The sequence below is a fragment of the Haliaeetus albicilla genome, chromosome 10, assembly GCF_947461875.1.
Source record: "Haliaeetus albicilla chromosome 10, bHalAlb1.1, whole genome shotgun sequence".
NCBI lineage: Eukaryota > Metazoa > Chordata > Aves > Accipitriformes > Accipitridae > Haliaeetus > Haliaeetus albicilla.
The window spans coordinates 14,986,980-15,006,199 of NC_091492.1; the positions used below are offsets into that span (position 1 = coordinate 14,986,980).

Genomic DNA, 19,220 nt, shown 5'->3' on the forward strand with positions numbered 1-19,220 from the left:
GGTGGGGGCAGGTGGCGATGTCGGGAGAAGGGCTTTCCGCCGGGCAGTGCGGGGAGGGAGAGCTCCCGGACAGCAGATCCCGCCGCGGCGGGCACCCCGTGGCGGCCGGGGATCCGCGTCCGCCCGGACACCTCCGAGCTGGCGATGGAGGTGCGGAACGGCGAGAGCCGTGCTGTTCCGGACAGCCGGGAGCATGGCCGCGAAAGGTTGCCGTACCAATAGGCTACGCGTAAAAATTATAGCCACGCATGTAAGCCCATTAGCGATTTTTTCCAATCTCCCATAGGCAACACGGGTTGAAGTATCTCAGGTTATTTCATAGAGGATGTCTTTCCCGACAACTGCCGATTAGGCGAGGCTGAGAGCTTTTGCTCAGGATCCAGAAGTATTGAAACAAGATGTTTAGATCTGTGCGCGGAGCGCGTTGTAAAGCTTTGCGCAGCGGGCAGGAGGGGTCCGCGCCCTCCCGGCCCGTCCGCCGCGGAGGCTGAGGTGCCGGGCGCGGCGTCCGCGGGTTTCCCGTGCCCGAGGGCGGGCTCCAGCCCCGCTCGCAGGATGCAGGGGGTCACGTTTTCCACTTAACTCAGGTCTTCTCCCCACCGCGGTCGTGCACTATGATGCAAGCCCGAACCTCCAGGCACCCCACGCCGAGCTCAGGCACCTTATGGAAGCAATTTGGAACCTACTCGATAGACCCACTAGATTTTGCAAACTGTAAATTAGAAGCGTAATTGCAACTTGCGAATCCGTCTGCTTAAGGAGCAGGGCCGCTCACTAGTCTCGAACATGGTTATGACGGGTGAAGCTCTGATTTCCTTGTGGTTTGATGCCATGTGTTCGAATGTTAAATTCTTTCTGCGATGTTCAAAGGTCAGCATATCCTGTTAGCAAAGGTCATTCTCTTGCTTCAGATTATCAGTTTAATATTTCAGGCTCTCCCAAGTCAACGCGATTGTCAGTTATGGCGAATTAAGCAAGGAGGGACCGAAAAGCAGTTGGACGAAGCCGGAGAGGAGCCCGCGGGGCTGCGTGTGCGGGAGGCGCCACTGGTGGCACTCCTCCCTCCGAGCTCTCGCTCCTGCGCTCTGCTCAGCCGCGGGGCGCTGGGGGGACCCGGCGAGACCTTAGAGTGAAGGTCCTGAGCTTTTCTGGGTATTAAAGATCCATTTCAGTGTTCTAAGAAGGTTGGTGAAGTATTAAGCTTGATGCTCTGGCAAAATCCCAAGTTACATAATTATATTATTCTGCTTACTTGAATTGTCCTTTCAATTTCAAATAGAGATGATACAGTCCTTCTCAAAGGGTAGTTTTTCCATGAATTGTTAAATAGCTGCTGCGTTCCAGCAGTGGATAAAGCAATTTCTGTGTTCACCTCTTAACCATGTATTGATAGTGGTGTTACGAAATGTTAAAATCTATAGTGAAAACTCCTATACAAAGACAAGTCCTCATTAGGTGGATCTACTCTGCATTTTTTTCTTTACTAACAAAAATGTTTACTGTAGTAACTCAAGAAAATACCTAGCAGCAGACTAATAATTTCTACTGTATCTGTGCATCATCCACAATTTTTTATCCTCTCTGTGAGTACATAAGCACAAAATTAAAATCTGACTATGCTGTTGTGCAGATTGTTGGGAGACAGGGGGTTGCTTTTTTTTTTTTCTTTTTTTGGAATGCACAGGGTAGCTGATGGCAAAATTTGGCTCAGATATTTTTATTACTTGTGATGATACAAGAAATGAGGGAACTAGCCTGATTCTCAAATCTCAAGCTGAATTTACAGTCAAGAAAGCTATTTGTGGTCAAGTGTCTCACACTGAAGAAACAGGAGAAAAACCTAGTAATATCTTGTGCTCAATACAAGTTGGTAGTAATTGCAAAGACCCACTCTGCTACAGTCAATTGAACTGAAAAGGTGAACTTCTAGTTTGTCCACTAGTAATAGTGTAGCAGCATTTCCATCCTGTTCTTTTCCCAGGGCTGTGTCAAACTGTCAGTGTGGGAGACGCAGATAGTAGCATCAACTCATAGATTTGGGGCATATTCCACCATCGTTTACCACTGCTTTCAGAGAAATTTCTCATGCAGACATCCCTGTCACTTTGTCTTGCTAGAGTTCTTATTATAGGTGGTGCTTTTTTATAGCAAACTAGTGACAGGTCTGAAGAAACTTTCACTTCCCATTTTCTGAGCCTGCAGAGTGCTAGTTTCCAGGGAAGAAAATGCTGTGCCACTGGGTCAAGCTGGCAGTAAGCTTGAGTTAATTAAACTTAAGTTTGGGAGTTAAGAAAGGTTGAAGACAGCTTTTGGACAGTGAGTTGTGTATTGTTCTGCTGCTCTATTGAGTCATCATGATTATTTTTGGATGGGAGTAGTTCACAGAAGGCAATGGGACTGCTCATTTTGATGTAGGTAAATACCTGCATGAACAGTTAATGAGTCCGTTACAACAGGTGCTCTGCTGCAATAAAAGGCTTAAATTTCCATTATGAGAACTGGTTCTGCCTCCTCCCAACAGTTCTTCCTTAAAACTTCCTTTGGTTTGCTGTTCTGCTAGAAGTTTTAATATTACCTGAAGTATTTGCTGCTCTTGAGTAGTAGATTGTACATCACAAATAGCCTTAGACCAGCAGTTTTTTACTGTTTGAGGCTATTTGGATATTGCTTCTAAAAGAGGTTGCAAAAATATAGATGTCAACAGTGAATAATTATGAAAGGAAGTCAGGAGTTACATTTTAACTGTTCTGGTACCTGGATTTGTCATTAGGATTTAGGTGCATTTGATAAATCTTAATTATATACAATTTCTAATTAGAAAATGACAGAAGGTGCAAGCGCCTCTTAGTGTGGTAACATAATATGTAATCATACATAAATATGTATAATTGGCTTTGTTGTTTACTACTGAGTTAAGAACACTGCAAACTTTCGAATAGTCCTGAAGAATACCGACAGTCTTCAGAAAGCTTACTGTGCACTTCTCTATGTGCTAGGCAGTATAATAGATCTGAGTGTTAGAATATACCTACAAACTTTTCTGGCTCTAAGTAAGTTGGGAAATTCAGGAATATAGGGTTAGCATATACTTTACAATTTTTATGGACTGTATTACAAATGGGATCACATTTTTCATTGAAGACGTGAATTAATTATAAAAATAGTGCTGCGTGGCTGATTATTTTCAAAGTAACAGCTGAGGCTGATATTACTAGTGCCTCAACAAAAAGATCCTGTGGCCAAAATGGAAAAAAAATTAGAATGGATAATAGGACTACTGAAACAGCATAGCAATATTTCAGATTTAACATCTCTATTGATCTACATTTGTTAACATACTTAGTCTTTGATCAAAAAATCTGGTCATCCCTTTAGAATTAGTACTATTTATTTGCAAAGTTTGATATTACTTGAAGCAAAATTTTATTTTCTGGATTTAAAAAAATAATTCTTTTGGTTATTAATACCTTAAAAACTGGCACGGTTAATGCTTTTATGTTGTTTTAACAAAACTGAGCTCTGATGATTATAATATCGTAGAAACTTATGGATTGACTTCCATTCTATCTAGGTGTCATTTATTTGAAAGTAGTTATGAAAGTCCTGAATTGACTTGGTGCATTTATAGTGATTACTTCTCAATTAACTGTAGGAAATATTTTTAATACAGCTGTCTGTTAAGATGGCCTCATCACAGGAGGAATATCATACTATATATAATACTACTATTAATCTGCAGCAGAAAAGTTGGTTCTTTTGTTGGGGGGGACTACAGTGCATTAATGATAAGTCTGGTAGGAAGATTCAGTCTTAAAAGCTTCTCATGGAAAATGAGAACAAAGAAAGATGGTATTTCATCAGCCATCTGCCAGTTGGCATGTCAACAGTATTTTTATATAGGTGAGATTTCACACTGAAGAAGCCTTCCAATAGCATTTCTCACCAGGGCTGTGTTATGGTGGATGCAATTTGAAAATTTATGTAGTTAGAACTATTTCTCACTCCTCAGTTACTGTGATGATCACCTGGAACTACACTTTCTAATGGATGTTGCTTTCTTAAACTTATTGGTAGAAGAGTAATAACCTTACCCAAACATGTTTTTGATGCCTACAGAATAGAAAACCAAATTACGACATGAAACCTTTGACAAGAGGTTTAACAATATTTAATGCCTTAATTCAAAATAGTATGCATATACTGTTGTGAGCCAAGCTATGAGTAGTTAGAACCTGTGGTAAACTTTATAATAAGAAAGCTATTAAAGCCCCAATAATGTGTTGTATATAAAGTGATGCAATGATGCACTGTTGAGCATGCAAAATACCTTAAAGCAAAAGATACTGAGTTCATTGTTTTGTTAACTTGACAACAGCTTAAATGTCAGCATGAGGTTATTTCATTCCTAATTGTTTTTCCAAAAAACATAAGGGGGCTAATCTATGTTTATTATAATTGTGATAGAGGGCTATACACAACTTTGTTGCCACAGTGGCATTATGTGTTTAGCCTTATTCTCCAACCACCTGAAAAAGACAGGAAAATATATTGAATTATGCTTCCTCTTAATTATGAAATCTGTTATTACTTTTGCGGTCGGGAGCAAATTCTATCAATGGGGTTTAAAAGGTCCAACAGCATTAAGTACCTATCTAAAAAATCTGACCTTTTATGCCACTCTAAGAGAAATTAATTAAAGGTGTGCATTAAGGAAATATGCTATCCTGAATAATAACAGTAATGCAATATGGAAGTCTCCTTTGCTGGCATCTGATCAGTTCATATTAGAAATATCCAGTAAAACTTCATGGCTTAGTAGACTTCTTATCAGTACTTTCCTGATTTTTGGCTTGGTGCTGTGGTATGAATGGGTCACTGTTCAGCACTGCCATGGTAACAAATGGTTTGACTGTGATTCAGGGTGGACATAATCAGTTCAGCTTTGTACCTGCTCGTTCTTTTTTCTGTTCCTGTATTGACAAGCAAAGGTAGTGTTACAGGACAAGTGCCAGACCAGAGGAATCACCTGCAGAGGTGATTGTCTGTAAGACCACCACTTTGTAGTTTGTTGAGAAAGTGTGTTCCAGTTTATTGAACAGCATTTATTAGGAATGCAAATTGACAGATTTAAATGCACAATTAATCATGTAAACTTATATCACCAAGGAATCACTATTAAATAAAAGCATGATTGTTTTCAGAGACTCTTCCAGGATCCAAAGTACACTGAGCAATTGTAACTTTATCATAATTTTAAATATATAAAGTTGAACGACTCATCTTATGTATTATTGCAGCCTTATGAAATTTGGGCATAGTAGTGTATAAAGATAATGTACATTGCTTATTCTGAGTGTCCTATTGTATTAATCTTTGTATATCTCATCCCTTAGCAATAAATCTGAGGGAGTCAATCCTCATTCTCCTTCCAGTCCAAAATGTTTCTTCTAACTTCTTTAAAAACAAAACCAAACAAAATAATCCCATACCTTTCTTCTAAAAAAAAAGTTTCATAAAGGCTTTAGGCTTTTTCTAAAATAAGTATGGTGATAGTTTAATCATAAAAGCACTTTATGTAATGCTAATACATTTTTATGATTTTAATTTTTTAATGTGTTGTCTTCTCTCTAGAACTAACACATAAATACTGCATCTATCCCATGATGAGCTACTGAACTAGCATTAACATTGCAGGTTTCTTTTGGTTCTCCAATTCCTAAATTCTTTAACTATTGCACATATGGGTTTAAACAAAGAAAAATACAGAATACTTTTGGTTGAGCACCATTTAGTACAATAAAAAGAATTAATGATCTGAGAAATTGGTTAAGCTTAATTTTCAGAAATGCAGGTTATTTTGCAGGAATGTATAAATGACAACACCAATTCAAGTGGTATAAAGTATTCTGCTCACTGAAATGCTAAACTTTATTTACACAGCTTTCTATGAAATATTACTAAAGAATTGGTGGTATGTAAACAACGGTACATGCAATTTGATCCCTTTACTAAGAAAAATAAGTTTACAGTTCTGTTAAATAAAGACCAAATGCTATTATATACAGTCTGTTAACTGAAAGGCTTTGTGAGACATTCAGGTCTAATTTTAATACTTTCCAAATAAATACCAAATAATGCAACATTTACAAATAGCACACCAGCAGTATTTTCACGGTAATAATTTTACAAATCAGAATTTAGTATTTCAATGAAGCAAATGAGTAGCAGCTCCTTCATAAATATTAAGGCATGTCACATAGCATCAAAATGGAACCGATGAGCCTCCTGTCGCTTCTCTCTGTCATCTGCTTTCTGAAAAATAATAATAAAAAAACCCCACTTTGTGGGATCTAGAGCAATACTGTTACAGAAATGAGTTGTCAAATGTCAGAGAATGGTTGATTTTTTTCCAAGTCACTCATTTGACAAAAGGCAAAAAGATTAGTAAAAGCCCAAATAATTAGCTTTTAAATGATGTCAGTTTGAAATAGCAATAATCTACTAAAAATTGGCTTCTGCTGGTAATGCTCAGCTCTTTTAGAATTTGTGACCCATTATTTTCTATTATTTCTAATAATGTTTTTTTAAAAAGGAGTATTTAAAAATGAATGTTTCCTAGTATGCATTTATTTAGTCTGCATTATAAATATGAAATGAAATTACGCTGGATTAATGGTAAATGTCATCTATGTTACACTTAAAATGAGATTATTTTTAAAAAACTCTGTTAAACACAAATTTAGACAAAGATGGTAGTTCTACCATCAATTAACAGCACCAAGTAGGCTAAAAATGTTCCGTGTTTTTGTTTGTATTGCAAAGAATTAAGGTAGGATGCATTTCCCTGCTTATTTATGCAGAACACACATTGATCTGCTGAAAGAGTAGTTTGGATGGTGCTTGGAAAAAAGCAGCATATTTAAATTGTACCTATGATCCATGTAATGTGTAAAAACATGTCGTCTCCCACAAGCCTCCTCTTGTGTTCTAAAGCAGTAACAGAGCATGAAAGCACTTATTAAAGGATTTTTGAACACAGTGTGAACTTTTCTAGAAAACAGTCTTTTTGTCATGACAGACAGTATGTGTAAATCCTAGCATAAGATAATTTAGCAAAACAGATTTAAATGATTTTTAGCTTGCTTATACCTAACTTTTTTTTTTTTTAAATGAGTAAAATGAAGAAAAGCCTTTAGAGTATGCTGTGTGGGCATTCAGATTTGTATCTCAGTTGATAAATATAAATAACAATGTATGAAATCGGTAGAAATCGGTGCATGTGCTCTGCCATGAAAGTTTCTCATCTGCTTTGGCTCAAGGCCAAAGATTTCCTCATCACACAATGTTTACGTATGATAGCAACTCCATTGAATTAACTATGGATTTTACTGCATTTTGTGGCGGCAGCAGAGCTGTCAGTGAAGTTTAAGATATATCAGTCTGGCTTTCTGACAGAGACTTTATCAATGTCAGTAGTATTTTTAATGTCAAAAATGGGGTGGGAAGAAGGGAGTGGCGTACTCTTTCCTACATTGAAATGCTTGTCACGTTCCACAAAATTTTATAGTCTCACTTAGAAAGCAATTTTCACTCCATTTCTTGTATGCTTCCTGAAAAAATTACTACTTCAAATTTGACAGTAACTGATACTCTGATGAATCCATCAAAACTTCTCTAGCAGTAGTATCAATGTGTAGTGTTCACATGACTAGCCCCCTCAAGACCACAAAGCAAGTTATAAAAAATCAGAATAGAGGAGTATCGAGGTCCTTAGCTAATGTAGCAGACTATACTTGTAAGATGAATAATGGTGTACATTCTTCCTCAACTTCTCTTTCATTTCATGTATCAAACCTAAAAACTAGTAACTGAGATTTGAAAGCTTTTTTTTTTTTTTTTTTAAAATGGATCCAAAATTTCTAAGGAATGACAGAGCAACATACTATTCCTACAGTTATTTAAACAATAAAATACTTGGCTAGCAGACAAGTGTATAAGAACTATTGTAGACTAAGAGATCCTATTACTACTTATCTGCAGAGGTCAAAATACATGGTTTATTTTAACTGCTGAATAAAACACTGCAGCTTACAGACAGATATATCCTCTGGGGGAAAAGAAGAGATTGTAACTGCCAGTACATTTCCCCTTCCTTTCTTTGCTATAGGTACTCTAGGTCTGTAAGGGAAAACAGCATTTAGGCAGAACAGTATTTTTATGAGAGGATTACTGAAAGAGGCAGCAAACCAAGAACGAGCTTAGAAACAAAGAACTTTGGAGTTTAACTCCCAGTCATGTCTGTGATGCACAATCCAGCCTTGGTCAAGATTCTTATTTGTTCTGTACCTCAACTGTTTATTCTAAAAATTGGGAAGGTAAAAATCAATAGGAAGGCATTGGAAAATTACAGGAATTGATAAATGTTTATACAGTAGTCTGAAAATACACACAATTTATCCAAATATTTGTGCCTATTTTGAGCAAGATGCAGTGGTTGGAAATGAGTTTATAATATAGCCAATACACCACTTCATTCACACATACCTAATGGGTTTTAAAATGGCTCAGAAAGCACTCACTCTGGGCTGAGTGCTTCTTTACATTCCAATACATGAATTATTATATGAAGAACTGTTTTAAATGTTGACATTAAATCTCTATTTTTCCAGGTGGAATTATACATAGTTAATCCTTCCCCAGCTCAAAGTCCAAGTATTTTTTCTGCTACTCTTGTTGCTTAAGGCGTGTGGGAGACACAGCACAGTGCAGTCCAGCCAGTGCATAATCCTAGCTAGCAGTTAGCAATGCTCTCTAGGTACAGTATGACATGCTAAGGACAGTCATCGTAAACTTTGTATTTCTTTGCCTTTGTGTGTTTTATTCTCAGCTTACTATTATTTGGAGACTGTATCTAACATTTTGAAGAGTGAAGACTGACAGACAACATTTAAATACGAAGCATGTGCAAAGACTATCTGAATGTTTAACAAGGTCATTTTATTTCCACAAGCACAAAATAACAAACAGTTCTACCATGTCAAAATGTGCAGTAATTTTATCTGACAGCTAAGATTATGGTTTGGGTATGTAGTAGCATTTATTGGCAGTCCTGCCAGTTGGATGTGATTGTGAACTGAGCATAGTTAAGAAAAATGGGAACGCATTTCTTTTGTGACATGAAAGGCGCCTTTCAAAATGCTTCTTCAAATCAATGGATTTCTATACACTGCATGTATAATTTAGACACACAGAGCAAAGCAGCCAATATGCACACGATTGACTCCCTATACAGTCTTGAATGCTAATGTCAGTGCAATCAGCAAAGATATATACAGAAAAAGAGACGTTTTCCTTATTTTTAGATTACCAGCAGAACTCAAGGTAAGTAAACTGAGTTTATGTTCTATATTCCAAAACAGTACTCCTTAAAACTCTGCAAAATAGAAAGCTTAGTTATGAAACAAAACTGTCTCATTTAGTTGGGAATAACTGCTTAATGGCAAAAGCTTATCCATGTTGCTCTTCATTTCCCTTTTTAAGTATCTTAGAGCTTAAATAAAAACAATGCCAATTTTTAAGCTTGCAGTAAATACTGAATTAATAATAAACACCTTTTGGGAATTAATGCAGTCTATGTCAGAAATTATACTGCAGAAAACTACGCAAAAAGCCCCCAATGTACAAGACTGTAAAATACTAGGAAGTGTTAAATAGTATAGAAAATATAGAAAAGAATCTAGTTAATTAAGCTTACCTTTTCTTGCCAGTGTAATATGCCAATTATTGCCAGGATGAAAACGCAGACACCAATTAAGGCTATAGCTGTTAGCAGCACAATGTTACTTGGGGTCAGATACAGCTTGGCACTCCAGCTATATAGAGTGAAAATCCAAGGAAACATTAATACCCTTCATTAGGAAGCAGAAAACAGATTTAACTTATAAAGCTGAAAAGAATCTGCTAGTGTAAGACAGGTAACATCTTGCTCTACAGAAATTAGTGGCTATACTTAGAGACTGAAGCTTAATGGTGTTTACTTGGAAATATATGGCTTAATATAATCATTTTCAGGTAATGCCATGTCTGAATTCAGTTTCTGTTTAACTTCCCAGGAATGCTATGGATATCCTCAGGGACTGACTTTTCTCATTAGGAGATTTATCTCCTGCCCCTGCCCAGGACAAAGTAAAATGCGTAAGAAAACCTTCCACAAAACTGCCTGGGGCTTGGAGAGATGGAGAAGCAGGGTGAAATAAGCCTGTAAGATAGATTGTTTCCTTCACATGAGAAGCTCCTCTTGGACAGGCTCATGGGGTCCAGCTGGTTAGGCATCTCTCAGTCTGAAGTTTACCCAGAGACAATTGGAGTTGTAGACAACATAACCAGTTGATTATGGCAGGAGAATGCTGGAGAGCAACAAAATTAAGCATTTTAAGGGCTTCTGAAAGACATCCCTCAAAAGCTGTGGAGTCCTGAGGCTCAGTTAACACCTTTTCTGTACTACAGGCTTCCTATCATGGGAAAGCTGTCAGTAGAAGGCTCTATGTTGAGGCAGCACTGAGGCCTCTCAGGAAACAACACACCTATGTAAAAAACATTATAAATTTAGGAAGTGTTTATTATGAAATCTGATTTCTTCTGGGGATTCTATCCTCTGCTACTCTACAGTGTCCATAAACTTACTTTATAGGAAAGCAAAAGTAGTTTAAGGGTAAGATGACAGAAAAGTTTTTGTATAACATATACCTTTAAATACCTCAAGACTATAACTAAGTTTTCTTCATCTGGCAGATGTTATTCTTGTGGTTGTTAATTAGCAACTCAAGCAGCACATCACTTCTCAGCTGTTATTTGTCCTATAGTAAAATTAACTGCCGAAACTGATGTCAGAATTAATTTCTGCGTGATAAATGCAACTGACCTCACTAGTAGATCAAGCGGCAAAAAGCAGCTGGAATATGTGACTAATGTTTTCTCTAATAGCAAAGAGAGAAACATGCTCTCTTTCTGGGATAAATATTTTAATTGCGAAGTGAATTCAGTGTTCAAGCTCTTGCGTAACCAACCCATTCACCTTTACTTAAAGAAAAACATTCATACCTGTAGCAACAGATACTGTGTGCAGAAGGGCTGGACTAAAGCTTTTATATGCAACTAGACAGAAATTGCATGTTTGGTGAAACAAAAATGCTTGCTTCATTCATTACCATGCTTGCAATTTGTCAAAAAGAATGTTGGTAAATCTAGCAAATATGTTATTATTTACAGGAGTTGAGCTGGTAATACATTTTGATCGTTTGTATGAGCTGGTAATACATTTTGATTGTTTATGGGCACCATCTAAGAGTCCACATAAATACTTGAGAAGTATTCTGCCTATTTACAGAAGCAACTACATCTACAGAACTGAACTCCCTCCATTGTTCTAAGATTTACTTTCTATACAAGTGACTATTTTTTAACCTACACATAATGCCCAATTTAAACTCTGTATTAATGTTATTTTGTGAAGTGCAAATCAAAATTATGAAGTTACCTTCGAGGAACATTATGAGGATAGGGGATGACTATAAGCTGGGAGTTTGGTATGATAGCTGTCCATTCTTGTTTTCTTACGGACTGAAAGAAAAACAAAGGCTATGTCAATTCCTAACAAACCAACATACTTAAAAGAAAAGAAATTTTCTGTTGAAACATACAAAAGGCAAAACAAAAAAACAGTTGCTTTTAAAAGATTTTAAATGCAAGTGATTATTGCCTTACGTTTGTATAAACCTTTTATTCTGAAAGATCCGAAGTGCTTTAAAAAAAACCCAAAAGCAAAATAACTATTGCTGACATGAAACACAGCATCTGCTTGAAAAGTACAAAGCAATGACATAATAGGGAAAAAAGAAAAGAACCAATTCTACAAAGGAGGCAGGCAAAGCAATTATCCAAATCAGAACTTGGCCTGTATGCTAATTCGAATACCTCACTTTAAAAAGTAGTACCATCAGATCTTTAAAGACTGAAAATGGTTAGGATCCTGCTTTTATGTTTCATATGAAGGTTACATAATCACGGTAATCTCCACCTCCCATTATATTGATCATGGTTTTATCACTGAGGCAGAAAGGATTATGTGAACTTACAGGCTGGCCAGACCAACACCAGGAAAGCTTACAGCTGAGACCATAATAATTGGACTCTCAGATCTAATACACATTTACCATATAAACAAGCACTATACACCTGTGCTAACATTATCTTAGTGTTAATTTCAGAACTTATACACACCTGCCCCACCAAAAAAAAAAAAAGGCATACAAGGTTCTTCCTGGGAAACTTTTCCGTATACAAACTTCTTTGACAGTCTTAGTTCGGGGTGAGGCGCAGGGGGAAAGAGTGTCCCTAGCAGTATTTCCATCCAAACTCTACTAGAAAAGGTAACACCATAAATATTAGCTTGACAATCTTAAATCTCAACTAACCTTTTCTCCTAAAGGACGAGGAATGCCAACATACAAATGGTCGAGGAAATTAGCACTACGTCCCAAGCCTAGCACGTTGTATGGCAACTGGAGAGCAAAATGTGCTGACTGGCTAAGCTGTCCAGCTGAAATAAAATTAGAAAAGAAGCTCAAGTAGGTATTTTGGAGGGGAAAAAAAAACCAAACCAACAGAGAGAACAACCCCAAAACTGGCAACTTTCTACACAAATACACATTTCAGAGTCAGTAAGAAAAATGTTTAAAAAATTTTAACCAACTGCATGATTATTTAATTCTTAAAGTCTTAAAGTCTCAATCCCACATTTCCAAACTACTTGTGGGCACTCACTCAGAGAATAGCTTAAATGCTTTAGATTTCTAGGTAAGATGATTCTTTTGAGCACCATTTCTATGTTAAACTGAATCTCTACTATTTGTTACAAGTTAAGAAGAAATCAGCTATCCACATTTATTTTGATACGAGTAGTGCCAAGTCTTTTGCCCCACTGATTTACAAGCTCAGCCTCAACATGGGAAGGTTCACTTTAATTCTTATTAGAGTTGATCAGTAACTACTGGTTTTTCCTGTGTCACAAAATTAGCTAAGTAAATTCTCATGAACAAATTCTCAAATATTAAATTGATTTAATGCAAACAGGATTACAGGGGTTGCAAGTTAGGCCCTAGTAAGACCATGTAATTATAAATAGTTAAAGGAGACACTGTAGGTGAAAAATAACAGTTTCCTGAAAAGGCAGTAGGAAAATGGACAAGTGTTGCAGTTATCAACAGCTTCACTAACATCCCATTTCCAAAGTATCCAATTATTCCATTTAAATAAAAACTTTGTAATCTTTTAATTTCTGGCAAACTGATTCAGCTCCTATATAGATTTTTTATTCATTCTCTAGAAAGCCTCTTAGTAAGTAACCTGGTTATACAGCAGGAATGATATCAGCACCCCAGTGAATTCAGCCCTTCATCAGATTGATAGAAATGAGTTCAAGGGATACTTGACAACCACAAGTAGGTTTATGTGATCAACAGAAACAGTTTTTCACAAAGATATGATGTAGTCAGTATTTTTTAAGTGTCAGATTTTTCTCTGCTTTGACACCTGACAGATTATGCCTGAAATTGGAAACTGTAAATTAAGCGACAAAACATAACAGCATGCGAATTAAAGAACATGAATTCACATTTTGTAATGAATTTACAGCCACTCGTTTCTAACTCTCCACACTTTCTTCCAAGGCTCCATTCTGAAAGTTAGTATTTTGCCTCAGACAACTGGCTGTTGGCCATACTAGTTGCACTGAATCTTGCACAGTTGCAGAGAACAGAGCAAAGGAAAAAACTCCCAAACGACAACCACCACAACTTCTCCAGCAAAGCCAAATACCCTTTCAAGAAAAACCAGAAACAAGCTCTCATTTTTGGCTTCTGGAGATAGCCGCTAAGTGCAAGCATGCATTTCTCACTATACAGCAGCACTTACACCAAGGGACTACCAAGATGTGACACCTACTTTCAGAAGCAGCTCTTCAGCTTTTGTATCCTCTTATGGGGGACAAACTACTTTGTATATTGGATGATAATAACTTTGAACCCCTATTCAATACAATGATTACTTCATGGTCCTATTTTTCTGAACCTCCCCACCCCCCACCAGCTTTTTTAGGAAGAAGCTTGCCAGATGCTGTCAGGCATGTTTTGAAACAGGCCTGTTTAATCATGAGGTAAATATCCTGTATTATTGTAGTTTCAAAGCTAGGATAATTTTATTTAAAAAGGCAAGATAAATGTCACCTAAATACGCTTAGATGAGATCTGAAAAATCAGCTTGATGCAGTTACCTTTTTATTAAGCTAAAATGCTATTATAGCAAAAAGAAACAGGAACAGTCTTCCTAAAGATGAGGTGTATTTTAGATTTACTTTTTCCCCATACAGAAACATGTAATGAGCAAGTAGACATGGAAATATTTAAAGAGGATTTGTACTTTCAGTCCTCTGTTGTGAGGGCAAGGTGTACTGTGTACATTGTTAAGTGAACAACTAGATTATGGAATCTGTGGCAGAGAGCATTAGCTGAGCAGCTTTCCTCTTTAAGAACAGTTTTTTTTTTTCCAGTAAGTTGAGATAACAGTATAAGACTTGAGTCTTGAGTCTGTCCCCGCTTTGTCACTGACTTCCCTTACATGATCTTGTCTAAATTGCTCAATCTCCAAGTCTAAAAATTGAGTAATTCTCAAATTAGAGTAAGAACACAATATTTGAAAGCACTGCTTACCAATATAAAAGCAGCAAGGAACAAAGGTAGGTTTATTAAATTTGACTTTGTTATAAACACAAATAAGGTATGTATTACTTGATCATGCTATAACATAATAAAGAATTTTCTTTAACAATTTGTTTCACTAATGCTGAATTCTGAAGGACTTTTCCCAAAAGAACAAGGTACTGCTGTAACATTTAACATTGAAAAACTGTTAGAATGACTTTTGAGTGAAATATTTAGGATTATGAGGAGACTGCAACTGAGATCTTCCTTTTTTCTTTCATCATACAAATAAAATGAATGTCAACTAAATTAAAGGAAATAAAAGAAAATGTCATACACTGTGTGCAGTCAGCCTTAAAGAGGTTACAGAGTCAGACACTGCAGCTAGAATTCTTAAAAAGCATTGAATAATTTCATGGCTACTAACACTGGTTCTTATGCCTACTAACATAAGGATAATGAAAACTTACTCTTCAGGATCTAAATAGATCATTTGCAAAGATCAGAAAGGAATGTTTTCTTCTACATAGTAGGCAGAAAATGTGCATATACCTTTTTTTTAATTTGCCTTTAAAATTGCGAGATATTAGCTAAGCAGGATGATAACATATAGAAGGTTCTAGTTTACTTTAAAGCTGGATACAAATATGAAATCTTTGAGACTATTTATTGCTTCACTCCCCCTACATCTATCATAAATTCTATAAGAGTTTGATGGTTACTCAAATGTTCCACTTAGAATTGCAAATAAGTAATTAAGAATGACAAGTGTTTATCTGAGAAACATAAAAACCCTGAACAAAGATTAAAAATAAAAAGTTACAGAGAGTACTGTCAACAGTTTATTGTCATATTTGAAGTTCTCAGTCACCGGTAATTAATTTACTTATGAAAATACTTCAAATTTAATGTAAATAGCAACTCTAGCTATTTGCCCTGATGTAAAACTATTGTGAACAGTTTTCTACTTGTTCCACAAAGATCTGAAAATACCATTCCATCTTCAAGAGGAAAATGGGATTTATTTCTTGTACTAAGATTGTTCTTTTGGAAGTCTCTGCAAGCAAGATGGAAAAAGTGGCTGTTGCTTCACAGTTTGTTTCACTTCATCAGTAGAACTGTTACTATAAACAAGAATTAAAAAAACTTCTCCTGTCCATGCTGTACTTTACTTTATTACTTTTTAATACTACTTCTAAGACTATTCAACACTATGTCTTTTGCCTCAGGTTTCTTTTCAAAAAAGTTATTTGGAAGCACCCACATATCATGGGCTATGGTATTGGTACAGGTGTTGGTGTTTATATTTTTGTTTTAAATCATAAGTCACTAAGTTTATTGCTTCAAAAACCTTGGGCAGAGTAAAAAACCTCAACATTTTAAGACATGGTTTTCAGTGGTTTCAGCCTGTCAAGAGACCAAAATTTTAAGAATTAGCTAATTAAGTTGGGCAGCCAAACCTTAGAAAATTTTGCAAATTTGATATTCAGAAATCATTCTGAACATCTCTGATTCAATCTCCTTATTTTTGAAGTCTGGCATATAAAATTTGAAGCAATACATATCATTAACCTTTTGAAAGTCTTGTCTGAAAAACAAAATGATGTGTTGTCTGACACATAAAGTACTTGTTCTTCTATATCTGAATTAAGGCATTTCCCTTGTTTCTGTTATACTGATGTAAACTTGCTGAAAGCTTAAGAGCAGCCCACTCTGCCCTGGGTTAAATTGTAACGTCCTCAACAGCTTATTTCAGGCAGCATAAGTGCTTAAATGGAGCCAGTTTAACTTTATGAAGGGAAGATGACTGCGTTTACATGTAGGAGCAATGCTTTCTATTTTTTCTGTCCTGGTTTCAGCTTGGGATAGTTAATTTTCCTCTCAGTAGCTGGTACAGTTTTGGATTTAGTGTGAGAATAATGTTGGTAACACACTGATGTTTTAGTTGTTGCTAAGTAGGGCTTATCCCAAGTGAAGGATTTTTTGGTTTCCCATGCTCTGCAAGCAGGTGCATAAGAAGCTGGGAGGGAGCATGGGCAGGACAGCTGACCCCAGCTAGCCAAAGGGCTATTCCAGACCATAGGACATCATGCTCAGTGTGTAAACTGGGGGAGTTCGCCAGGAGGGGCATATCGCTGCTCAGGCATCGGTCAGCGGGTGGTGAGCAACTGCATTGTGCATCACTTGTCTTTTCTAGGGTTTTATTTTTATTATATTCCTTTTCATCACTATTATTACTATTATAGTATTTTATTATTATTATTTGTTAGTATTACATTTTATTTTATGTTAGTTATTAAATCGTTCTTATCTCAACCCACGAGTTTTACTCCCCCCCGCCCCGATTCTCCTCCCCACCCTCCTGGGAGCGGAGGGAGTGAGTGAGTGGCTGCGCTGTGCCTAGTTGCTTGCTGGGGTTAAACCATGGCAGTTTCTTTAAACAGAACTGATAACGTGTGATACTGGATTTATGAACAGTCTAGTTGAACCTGCATAGATTCACAACAAGGAATTTGTTCAGTCAGTTTAAATAAGCTTATTTTGTGGAATAATAGAGGAGAACACACAAGATCACTACACAGGAGTTGAAAGACTAATGGAAACTCTGATTTCAAACTTGTGGTCTCCTGAAGTGCCATTCTTTTAATTTTTATTACGCTTTTCTTGACAAAATATCATTTGCAATTAAGTAGTCCATTAAAGCCATTCAGATTAATTCAAAACACAGTAATAATATTTAGGCTTTCAAAAGTTCCCCAAACTCAATATATTAAACGACTGAATAGCTAAATGTATCTTCATAAATAAAAATGTTATGTCATTATTTCTTCCAGTTGCTATATTTTCCGCTAAATTACAAAATGATGCATTTATCAGAAGCTTTAATATATTCACCAAAATAGTAACTTTAGATAATTGTGAAGTGTGAATCCACTTGTCAAAAAAAACCAAAACACCAAAATCTGTTAGATTTAGAAAATATAACAAGGAGTTGCTTTGTTTTAGACATACATTCTTTGTACCTGTTGACAATGAAGGCAGCTTTTCTGGTAAAAACCCAGTTCATTGTGTAAAACCTAGTATCTGAGTTTTAGCCTCTAGTCTCAGACTTGCATCTAAATTCTTCTGTACCATCATCTACCTTACTGTTGAGGTCAACACATGAATGACTGCCTTTTTTTTTTTTATAGAAGAGATACACATACGCATCCTAGAAAAACTGAAAATTATTCCAAAAAACTACATGCAGAAGTTGCATTAATTGCTGCATAGCTGTGAACAACATGCATGCAACAGCTGGAATAAGACAAAGCCAAGACCACTTCAAGAGTTAGGTAAAAATCACAGTGAACGTGCGTCACTTAAGCTGCATAGTTGAAACACTACAGTGATATTTACTTTACAGCCATTATCAGTATTGTGCTACACTGCACACCAAAGTGTTTCCCCATCTTTTGAAGCTGGCAGCTCCTTATTTTATTTGAAAATATGCCAGAACCACTTACTGCAAAAGAAAGAGAAAAAATAACTGATAGTTGTGAAATACCTGTGTAATATGCATAAGAATTTACAAAGCAGCTTTCGGAAAAAAAACCAAAAAAACCCCAACAACTCCAAATCTGAAAGCTTTTTAGAAAGTTGGAGAATTTGCTTTCCTTGGCTTTAGTTGAAAGCTTTACTTCAGTTCCTTTATTGCTGCCTTTGGAGTTGTAGGTCACTGGTTGGAAAAAAAAAATTGCAGTGGAGAAAGAGTTCTTTTTCTACTTAAAATTATGCAATGGTAACTTCAGCTTTCTAAGGGCTGAGGATGTCTTCCTTTTCTGACTTAGCTGTTTGCTTCTTTTCATTAGTCCAAACAATAGGAAACTCTAGATTAATGCAGTACACAACTTCACCTCTCAACTTTTTCTGCAGTTCCAGAAATAACTGGGGAAAGTGGATTGAAAGTGCACACTTGCAACTTTGATACCTGTTACTTGCAGTGCTGCTAACACTTGTGATACTTCTTCTGAAAGCCCGAACTCCAAATCTGATGCATTTATATAAGCATGTGTCTTCATTAAGAATAACTTTACATCATAAAATTATAGAAGTAAAACTAGAAATTCTTTAAAGAGACCCAACCAACCAATGAAATTATCATAGTCCTGATATTCCAACCCTTTGCACAAGGGAAAGTTGTCTAATTTGTAATGCCTAAATATGTGAAGTTTGGTAATATTGCATGCAATATTACAAGTTCAAATAAGTTTTCTAAACAAAAGAGAGTTATATAGAAAAACATACTAGCAGGGTATTCCCACCTATAGCAACCAGAAAATCCCTTGTAACAGAATCCAGCTATTCAATTATTAAATTATTCCAGCTTGTTCCATGAATACACTCTTCTTTCTGTGTAGTGGAATTCTACATAATGAATCCTGCAATGTCAAATGGCTGCTGACATTAAGCTTATTTTCCTTT

The 19,220-nt window shown here is 36.4% G+C and overlaps 1 protein-coding gene across 3 annotated transcripts in view; it reads right to left on the minus strand.

Moving 5' to 3' along the window:
- Positions 1–5,081: 5,081 nt before the first annotated feature.
- The window catches only part of ITFG1 (integrin alpha FG-GAP repeat containing 1), a 99,032-nt gene continuing 84,893 nt past the window's right edge, over positions 5,082–19,220 (minus strand). For 2 of the 3 annotated variants that reach the window (XM_069793602.1, XM_069793601.1), the window contains 4 exons: positions 12,474–12,598; positions 11,537–11,619; positions 9,755–9,872; positions 5,082–6,312 (listed from right to left, as the gene is read on the minus strand). In XM_069793602.1, coding sequence (XP_069649703.1) covers positions 6,253–6,312; positions 9,755–9,872; positions 11,537–11,619; positions 12,474–12,598 — 386 coding nt within the window. In that variant the 3' untranslated portion in view covers positions 5,082–6,252. The remainder of the gene's footprint in view (positions 6,313–9,754; positions 9,873–11,536; positions 11,620–12,473; positions 12,599–19,220) is intronic. The other variant, XR_011326519.1, reaches the window with a different exon arrangement.